This window comes from Lepisma saccharinum, chromosome 28 (assembly GCF_977018435.1).
Source record: "Lepisma saccharinum chromosome 28, izLepSacc3.1, whole genome shotgun sequence".
Taxonomy (NCBI): domain Eukaryota; kingdom Metazoa; phylum Arthropoda; class Insecta; order Zygentoma; family Lepismatidae; genus Lepisma; species Lepisma saccharinum.
In genome coordinates, this window is record NC_139256.1 from 21,106,739 (window position 1) to 21,117,903 (window position 11,165).

At 37.2% G+C, this 11,165-nt stretch overlaps 1 protein-coding gene across 1 annotated transcript; it reads left to right on the plus strand.

The window, feature by feature from the left end:
• The first annotated feature begins 1,020 nt into the window (after positions 1-1,020).
• LOC145980991 (uncharacterized) lies at positions 1,021-10,024 on the plus strand. Its single transcript, XM_083114084.1, has 2 exons — positions 1,021-1,085; positions 9,397-10,024. Exons 1-2 carry the CDS (start codon positions 1,074-1,076, stop codon positions 9,958-9,960), a joined length of 576 nt encoding a protein of 191 aa, XP_082970210.1. The 5' UTR covers positions 1,021-1,073; the 3' UTR covers positions 9,961-10,024.
• Positions 10,025-11,165: the final 1,141 nt, after the last annotated feature.

Consider the following 11,165-nt stretch of genomic DNA (forward strand, 5'->3'; position numbering starts at 1 on the left):
TTGTTTGTTTAAGTTGATTTTATGCACAGGTAGGCTAATCGGGGCTACACAAAGTTTAAAATGAGAACCCAATCACCTTGTTCATCCGGGTGTCGAACCCAGAGCTTCTCGACTACAACGCGACGAAGTTACTGTTCCGTGTCAACATTATCTGACGTGAAAGCGATTTCTTTGAATTAATATCTCTGAAGTCAAATAATGCCTATTGTATAGATTACCACGAAAGTAGAGTCGAATTACTATCGGAACATCTCCAGCGGACTGCGCGAATCTGTCTAGCGAGCCTAGTGGGCGTGTAGAACCTGAGTAAGGGGCTTAGCGACAGGTTCTGGGTTGAGATGACGTCAGCGGCTGGCTTGTTTAATTGGCTGCTTCGAGAGTTGTGACTCGTTCCGAAGCTTCAAATGCATAACTGCCAAAGATGTTACGGAAATAATCTCCCTATAATACATTCCATAAATATTGTGAGTGATGGGGATTATTTTCATATTTGATTTGATTTTTATTGTTGTTTTAAGTCACTTCTTGCACAGATAGGCTAATCGGGACTGGACCTATAGTTTAAAGTGGGATCCGAAAAAGTATGTGCCTCCGCCGGTATCAAACCCGGGATCCCTTGATTACAAGGCGACGACACTACAATCGGGAATGCCATAGAGACAAACTGGAAGATATCCTGGGGCTTAATAGTGTATAAGAAGGCTAATTTCCTATCCTGATGTGAGGACTGGATTTAATGTCGCCTCAGACCTGATTTAGGTAGCTTGAAAAAAATGCTACAAGAACTAGGTAAACCCGCTCGACACAAATGGTATTAAAAGTTCATAACGAACACTAAAGCCCATAAGACCATGACCTTCGACCACTCGTAACATAAGAGAGACCTTCCAAGCACCGTGACAAAAAAGGCCTCTTCACATGACTGCGAACGGAGCAAGTGAGGACAAAAAATATCCATGGAGGACGAGCAAATTAGTGTGAGATATAAAACTGGTACGTGAGCTCTTCCGGTATGCAGATTGCTACTACATATCGCTAGTGTTCGGTACGCAAAGGTTATAATAATATTCATCATGAAGGCACTGGTAAGTATTGAAGTTGTACTACGGCTCAACTGTCTGAGCTGAGCCTATAAGTTAGATGGTGAGGGCATCTATCGGACAGTAATGTCATATCGATCGATACTCCTTGTGTGCTGTCTTTGTCCAACCGTTATTTATGCAGTAGCTACCGAAATAGGAAATTTCGTCATTTCGATACGGTTCTTGTGATAAAAAGGGGATTTAACAAACAAAACTAACAAAATGGTGGTCCAATTTCTCGAACAATATAGGAAATGGTTTGGCTAACAGAAAATTAGAGGTATTTTTGGACTTGGATACCGGTAGTGTATCCAATATTTTTATCTCGGGGTGGTGGGAGTTGAAAATATTCATTATTTATTGCCTTAATAAACAGTTTTTCACTCTGCAGTTAAAAATATTTTATACATGTAAATATTACATACATATGTATATATGTACCCATGAAGATTTGAAGTTCAAGCCCTAACTTGGGCATGGGTGTTCTTTGTGTGTAGGCGATAAACAACCTACTGTGATCACATAATTGATAATAGTTTTTGAGATTAGTCAAAAGTGACAGTACAATAAGACAATAATAATAATAAATTTGTGGGGCTCAAGCCTCGCCTGGAAAGATGATGGTGGTTGATTAGCCCCCCCAAAAAATACGTTGCTCCTCTGCCACTTTTCGATTATCGCGACGATGGGTGATGATTAGATGAGAATGATCAAGGGGCACTCACAAAGAGCACATGAACAGACTAGGATTCGAACCAGGAAACTTCGGTAGCGAAACCGAAAGTCAACCACTTAACAAGCTTTATCTTTTTTTAAAATTAAACGCACTAAGCGACTGTTTCTCCTGTCATTGTCCTTCATTTGACTTCATTCTCTTTCAGGACACACAAACGAACATTTCGTCTCACCCAGGATTAGAACCCGGAAAGTTTGGCGATGTAGCTCAATGTGCTACAGAAATCGACAACTCGTCGGAAATTAATGATTCACAGACTCACAACAATCTATTGCTAGTAAAGTTTGCATACATTCCTAGACATTACACTCAACGTAACCTAACTTTTTCATTCTTTTCGGCTCATGAATTTCATGAGGGACACAGCTCCATCAGCGCCCCCTTTTGGGCACATCCTTATGCCGTACCTTAAAATGTAACACACAATCCGGCAAGAAAATTCAATCCCATAGTGGTTTAAAACTTCAATCCAAACGAGAGCTAGTTTTTATCCATAGATGTCGCTGTGCTCCCTGGCTTTCCAAACAGATCGAAATCACATTTGCACACAAATGAATCACGTTCGGCATGTTACAAGTGGGTTTGAAATGTTATCAATGTTTTTCTAGATTAAAAAAAGCAGGTACGAAGCTGTTTTTCTACTTTCGATCGGTGCATGGCAAAATCTCGAAGTAAGAGGTGGAGGAAAAAAAAAGTGTGTGATTTATAGCGCGTAACGGCCTAGCACGTCAATTTCGCCGGTCAAGAAATTTGCACTGAATGTAACATGAGACGTTCACACCTACAGATCACATTAATCACACTGGTTAAATTACGCACGGCTAATATCCCGGCTGTCCATACATGAGTGTAAATAAGCGACAAGGTATGTTGGGTGGGTCAGGAATTAATGTAGACAAGGTATACACAGGACAAAGCTTCCAGTCTTAGAGTTATATTCTACTGTATTTCCAAAGGTGTACCTCCTTGGACGCGACAAAGAGGATGAATGATGATTAGATGAAATAGATGAATGGACACTCGGAAATAATATTACTGCCTAGATCGTGTCTCGAACCCGGAGACTTCGATGGTGAGATTGTGACCACTCAATCAGCATGAAAGTGCACATTTGATGAGCGGTCAAAAATAAAATGTCGGAGAGTGCAATAAGATATCTCTTGAGTTAAATAATGCAGGATTTGTCATATACTAGCTAGTTTTTAACATTTACTATTATGTATGAACAGTGGCGGTGATTTGGTTCCATAATTGGTGGGCAAGGTACTAAAACTGGGGGGGTGGGGGGCAAGGACAGTTTACTTTCCCTTGGTAGATAAGGTTTAGCATAGTGCGGGGGCAAAGTGGCAAAACTGGGGGAGGCTACTGCCCCCAACACCCCACTAATCGCCGCCACTGAGTATGAGTTCTAACAGTTCTGCACTCTCTAGTCAGTTAGTGTTTTGTGTTCGAATGCTATGAAGAAAAATCCTATGCATTATTTACAAACCTTATTCTATGTTCTTACTTTTCCGTCTTGTGACACAAAGTAGCCTACGACAGGTTTAGACTGAAATTGTGTTCCTAAAAATAATCTATCTTCATTAGTTGGTAAAACTGTCAAAGCCGGGAATCGGATTTCTTCAAATTTACAGGAGAAAGAACTTACGGAATTGAGTTTCTGTGTAATTTCGGAAGGTCGTTGAAGTGTTTTCTCGCATTTTTCAATGTATTTGGCCGCTAAATCATGTATTTTTCTATAATAATGTCCGTCCGATGCACGAAAGCTGTTGCATGCATTTCCATCCATGTACTTGAACCGGATGTTGCGAGCATCTGATGACGTAATCGCCGGTAAGTGTTTCCAAACACACAGTTTCTTCACTATATAGCACAACCTAAAGCAACCTAACCTAACCTTACCGTGATGGTGCGCGGGGCTATCGTGAATGGTTTTGGGGGCTATTCGTGGATGGTTATAGGATCCATAATGATTTTTGGGGCTATGCGGGAATGGTTTCCGGGGCTATGCGGGAATTTTTTCTGTTAAGAAGATTGAAACACTGCTTTGCCGTTTGAAACACAACGCTAGTCAAGATTTGCCCGCCATTTTGCGTGTTCAGGAAGCGAGAAAAGAACAAACAATAATTACTCGATATGTCGACAATAGATAATAATTTCGTTAAAGAAAAAAGCGAAATCCCTTGTTAAACAATCTTTCGCAATGCAGAATAAGTAAGTACGAATGTCAACAATTACAGAATAAACGAGCTACAGCCGATTTCCGGCTTTGACAGTTTTACCCATTAGTTAATTAACAATATGTGCAAAACCTAACAAAAAAACAATAATTAAAACATTCACAAATTGTCATTAAACTCAAGAGTTAAAATCCTCAAAGATAATGTCTAACAATCAAAATTACATTCGACATAAAAATATATTTATGAATCTCAAATTTGAATTAGACTTTTCCCATTAATATATAATTTATTGTTGTGAGTTTTTGGAAACAATGCTCCTATCGTTACAGACTCAGTTAGAATTTGAATGTAATGACAGACAGACCTGTTTGTGATAATAATTCAATCTCGTGTTCCTGCCTTAATTTTGCAAATAATCTTAATTGAATTTAATAATTTGTCTAATTTTAAAAAAAATCTTACCCATTGCCCCCTATGCGTGAGCATATGAAGTTTTCTTTTGTCTTGAAAGATCTAAGAATCACAAATATTCATTACTTTTCCCTCGCTTAAAGGTTAAAAACGAAATTCCACCATTGCAATTGGTGACCACAATGCTAAGAAAATATTCGCAAAAAGATTTCCACATTTGCAAGATGAAAACTACTTGTTCAAGTCTTCGTTAGCGTATGTGCGTAAGAAGGACTTTAATACAAAGTTTTAATTTAAAAATATTTTTCCAAAAAACTTGTGTGTGTTAACAATAGTTTGCCCGTTTAAGAAAATAGCATGTGAGGAGATAGGCTTGCTCTTGGAAAACTCGCAGTAATAAAACTTAGGTTCTTCTTGCAACTTCCTTTTCAGTTTAACATTTTAATTATAAAACTAATGTTTTACTTACGAACAGACACAGCAGAAAAGTTATTATGAATTCACTGCTCTGTAATAAAAAAAAATCTTAAACGTTAAACCCCCTCAAACAATAAGAATATGGTGGAAGAAAATTCTACCAGATCTCCTGCACTGTAAGTGAAAATAAATTTGATTTTACCATTGAATCAGTGTTGCCACAAACTAAGAGAACAATTCCCCTTTTTCGTCCAATGTTTCCCTTCGTTTTAGAAATATAGAAATCTGAGTATTGAATGAATAAAAATAATTTGGTTATCAGAGACAATTAATACTATTTATATGAAACGTAATAATTCTAATAATATTGAAAAGTCGATTTTTTTATGACAACAGTGAATATTAGGTTTGAATTAGTTTGTCATTATGGGAAAGTGCTGGTGAGTACCAAGCCAAATTCAAATGTTTAGTTTGGTTTCATATCAGGCGGGAGCATGTTACGCTATGAAAGAAAGATGAAAATGTGCTTCGCACTGTAAAGATTCGTCATATCTTACAATTTCCCTTCAATTTAGATATGTTGTTTATTTCTTCTCTTGTTAGAAGTCGAATTACTTTCGGAACATCTCCAGCGGACTGCGCGAATCTGTTTAGCGAGCCTAGTGGGCGTGTAGAACCTGAGTAAGGGGCTTAGCGATAGGTTCTGGGTTGAGATGACGTCAGCGGCTCGCTTGGTTAATTGGCTGCTTCGAGAGTTGTGACTCGTTCCGAAGCTTCAAATGCATAACTGCCAAAGATGTTACGGAAATAATCTCCCTCTATCTACAATTTTAGCTGAATTTCCCTGCACAGAGAGCAATATGATTTCATATGGCAATACTGCCTGAACGTTTGAGATTGTCATAAATCACACTAAGAGTGCAAATACACTTATTTTTTTAACATCTCACTTTGTAGAAAACTGAGAAAAGTAAATGCATACATTGTCAATACATATATATATATACAGAAAATACTAAAACACACTATATATATATGTAGAAAATTCTACAACGCACTAAGGAAGCTCTATTTATTTTTATTTTTAGTACCTACTACCTTTCAGAAAGACAAGAAAATTATTTGGGCATTGTGTCAGTATAATTCTGTAAAAATTGCATGTCATGTAATTTAAATATAAACATAGCCACGTAATTGCTATCTACATTTTAAATTTCCTTCTACAAGCGCCCTCTATACATTTATATACAACATTAATTTCAATGGTCAAGTCCTTGAACAACAGCCTTCGTTTTCTTTTTAAGTTATTATATATATCCTTATTTATATCTCTCTTGTCTTTATGGGAAAATTTTCTCCTTCCTTTTTTCACAGAAGTCTTCACAACAATCTTCATTAATATAACTTCTTTTTGCAAGAAAATAATAGACGCACAAATTAGTCTTAAATATGTCAGGTACCTGGCCTTCAGAGTGACGTTTTTTCCCTTGTTTTAATTCCAAGGTTTGTTTGCCCCAGATCTTAAATGTTTGTGAGAGATTTCATTGTACACTAGACCTCTGACACTGTTGAACTTGCAGTGTAAGTGGCGTACCCTGTTATTACCTAAGAGGGACGATGTACCATTAAGGAAACGACTATGCCATTTTTAAATGACAGTCGCTCCTATATTTTAACATATATTCCTTCATCTAACTTTCTATTAGGATAGCTACCCCTTCACCAGAAATGCCACTAAATACTAAAAGAAATATAATTAGAAAAAATGCCAAATATACTGTTGACAACTTAAGTATATCTCTTGAAAAACCTTACCGCAATATGTATCTTAATTTAAAGAACAAATATATATATACTTTATAAACTTATAAAAATTATATTTTTTGTAAGGATTCAGAGCGAATGATCAGGAAGATCTGAGTGTATATTGGAAATCAATAAGAAGATATTATATCCTCATGTTTACGATTCTGATTATTCAAACAACTCCACTCCCTCTGAAAACTTTTTCGAATTATTCTATTCATTCTTCTCTAGACTCGTGTAAACGTATTATTGCCATTCACTACTGTAATTTTTCTATTTCTCTGTCATGCAAATATGTTCCAATTGATAAGGATAATACGTAATACACTTTGTTAATCATCTAGTATATTCTATTCTCTCTTTTCGTTATTTGTATAACAATAATTGAATGTCAGATCAACATAAGAAATGCATCATATTCAGGGAATAACTTCCCCCACAATTCATTGCGTCATACTTTTGGCAAACAGATCTTGCGTTGAAAACATGCCGGGTAAGCTTTGTGCATATGACTATCGTGATTATATGGGAAATGTATACTTTGTACCTTTACCTAAGCTCTACAGAAACCGTGAAAAGTGTAAAGTGGTTAAATGAAAATTGTCTCGCTGTAAGAAGCCTTTTCATATGCTTTCCTTAACACACGTGAATCTCTTTGTCCGATATTTCTTCCCAGAGTACACTGCGTGATGACGTCAAGTTGAATATAATCTATGAAGGAGTTCTGCCAATGAAGAATGGCAATAATGTAATGGTGTCTTGTAGAGATTCAGAAATATTTACCTTGAGGGTAAATGCCTAAGCCCATTAGTCCAGTCAAATTAGAGTTCAACCTGGACATTCAAAAGAGAATGAAATGAAACTTGCTGGAATGTGTAGCGCTGCTTGGGTTCTATTTGTCACCAAACGTCCTAAAGAATCCAGTTTCGGGTTTTGGAGAAATGACGTCATCAACATGGCCGCAGTCAGAATTTGTAGTGTAATCTTTAAGCGCATATAACTTCTCAAAGAACAGAGATAGAAAATTCGTTTTTCCACCAAATTCAAGAGAATGAATTGGAAAATGTACAGAATGAAGTGCATTATCTGTAACGGGCACATTTTCCGAAATATATTACAGAAACTGGAGAAAATTAAAGTTTTTCATTATCTGGTTTCGAATTTGAGCGTAAGAACGTCAATAATTACAACGTACTATTAAATATTTTTACATTATAATTTTAGAGCGTTTTGAGAAATTTAAAACGGCACCCATATCTTTTCTCTATTGTTAAGTAAAATGAAATTATGTGATTTTTTTGTAGTGGTTGTTTGCTATCTATGTATGCAGCGTCACGGTTTTACTTACAATTAGGAGTTGATGCTATTTTCATTGGCGCACTCAATGCAAAATTAATAAATAATGTCACTTTTCACGTCCGCGCATAAAATCCACGCGTAAGTTTGAGATTCAAAGAATTCCCAGATGGTGAATAATGTGCCAGTATCATACATATATTTTTTCTCGAGTATTCCTCCCGTCTCTTATGCTTATCAGATCTTCCAGAAGGGTCTAAAACCAGGAGTGATTAATGGGAGTTTAATTTAATAATAAAGTACTAGATGGCGGAAAAGCAACGTACAATAATTTAATTCAATCAATCTATCAACCAAAACAGGGAACTACTGATATTTTTCACGCAAACTGGTACAAAATATATATTTTGATCATGTGTCTTTGCGGTAATCCTTGCCTTCAAAAGAGATGAATCTAAAGAAGTTATCGATTAATAACTACATAAAAATGTGATATTTCCTGCAGTTGATGCAACGAGGCCCATAGGATGCTGCACAAAGACAGTGGTTCTTAACCGCGGCGCCATAAATTCTATTCCATAGGTTAAAAAACATCCAGAAGAGTTAGTTTTTATGCATAGCTGTCGCTAGTGTTCCCTGGCTTTCCTAACAGATCGAAATCACATTTGCACGCAAATGAATCACGTTCGGCTTGTTAGAAGTGGGTTTAAAATGTTATCAATGTTCTTTTTAGATTAAAAAAGCAAGTATGAAGCTATTTTTCTACTTTCGATGCCCCTATCCCAACAATTTTGCTCGGAAATACCTATCTACATGTATAAACATTCGTATTATGTGTCCTTGAAAATAGGTATTAAGAAATAAATTATGGCAAGACCATAAAGGATAATAGTTGGATTATGATGATTAACTTTGTATATTTTACTTCCCATTTCTGACAATTTTGGCTAATCGCGAAGATGATAATGGACATCCACACGGAACACCCATGCCGAGGCCTGGAATCGAACGCGGGACCTCTGGCATCGTAGTGCGTTCGCACTTCGCCACGTAGGCCGGCTGTTCAATTATGTCTAGGCTTGTTAATAAATATAGAATTAGGTTAAAATTAGTTGTCTGCCACTGTAGGTGATGAAATCTTGTGGTTTCCTCAGGCCAATATCATTAAATTAAATTCGTAAATGTTGATTTTTATTGAGATTTTATGGTATGAACACCCAAAAAATTCCACTACAAAGTATCTAATATTAAAGAAAAAGTCTTGCGCAAAGAAAAATTACAATTTTTACAAGAACATGCACTGTCCGGTTTCATCGGAGTCGCTTCGAAATTGTAAAATACTACACATAGCATAGTGCACTCGACTAATATCATTCCTATGAAATCCATACTTTCAATGACATGTGAAACTTCATGTAACAAATAGTATTCTAGTTATAATTATCGTGATCATTCTCATTCACAGATCACGTGCTTGCTTTTAATAGCATCAACATGTAAAGGTGACGTAGAGGAAAGCTTTGATTCGAAGCCGAAACGTCAGCTCTACGATCTTGCCTACGGTGCTGCCACCTTTGGACCGGGAGCTTACAACAACTACTATGGAGCCGGTGGATATAATGGATATGGAGGCTACATAGGCGGAGGCGGGCTATATGGAGGCTATGGAAGCTACCCAGGAGGCTACGGCTCAGGATATGGCTATGGACGTTACGGTCCTTACGGCGGATACGGAGGTTACGGTGGAGGCTATTACGGTAGCCCGTCGAATTTACGAGGCTACTATTCACCACTGAGAAGCTATGGTGTCGGCTACGGTTACAATCGCTACAATTCTGTAGACAATGGCTATTATAATGGTGGCTATTATAGTCGATATGGAGGCTACTACCCTGGGAACTATTATCCTGGGAATTACTACCCTAACTACCCTGGCTACTTGGGTGGTTACAGAGGCTATACTGGGTACAGAGGTGACTACTTGTATGATAGGTACCGTTCGGACTACAACAGGAACCGCTTCTATTGATGACGTCATGCATTTTTAATATTTGTAAGATGTCAGTGAGTGAAAATAAAAACTTTCATTATGAGTTTATAATATTTTTATTCATAAATATTAGAGTAGACCGGGGCAAAAGCCCGCCCCTAAGGAATTTTGAATTTTTGAGAAAATGTGTGAAACCTTTCTAATCAAACTTTTATGGACTGAGATAAACTGGAGTTAGTAGAATACAGTGGAATGTTAGTTATACACAAAGAAAAAAATGTATATGTAATACTAGCAAAAAAACATAGTACTGCATTTTGGGATTTTCGCCCCAGGCATAGGGCAAAAGTTCCAACACACTGGGCTAATTGTCCCCACGTCTAAACAGACCTACAAGTCTTCAATTAGCAAATACATAAAGCAAATCAATCAATCAATCCTCTTAGAAAACGCCTGAAACGGTTTTCAAATGTAAAAGCTAACATTTTCTGGCCAAGGAACCCCCAGAAAAGCCATTTGATGGCAAATACTCTGCTTAGGCTATAGTATTACATACAATTATAAATCAAATCTTCGAGTTCAGCTCACCCAAAGTTTCTCAAGAGTTGGAGCTACTGTACGCAACAAACACAATGTGATTTTTTTTTACAACGTATGCAATTTCGTACCAGAGTCATATATTTAGAAAGGTGTTAATCATAAGATTCTGGCAATAGAATAGATTTTATGCTATTCTATTCTCTGCCGTATCTTAAACATCGACATATGACACTGAACGTGAAAGAAGCCACTTAAATTACAAGGTGACACAGTTAACCACTACTGTTCCGAAGAGATGGAAAATTTTGTAATGAACATTACATTCATAATTGATTGGTTGATTTTCTCTACTTCTCTTTTTGTGCCACTTTTGGCTAATTTGCGAAGATGGGGATTAGTGATATGATGAAATTGATGAACGAACACTCACAAACATCCATGCCTAGGCCGGGATTCGAACCCGGGATCTCTGGCGTCGTAGCGCGATGTGCTACCCATGGGGGCAGACGAACATTGCATTCATAGAGCCATCTCGGTGGATGATTGCTTTAAGTGGTCGACTTTCCCGGGTTCGAGTCCTGACCTGGGCATGGGTGTTTGTGAGTGTCCATTCATCAATTTCATCATATTTTCACTCATCTTCATCGTTGGAATTAGCCCAAAAGAGGCGTAAATGCAACGTAACATACAAAGGTAATACATTA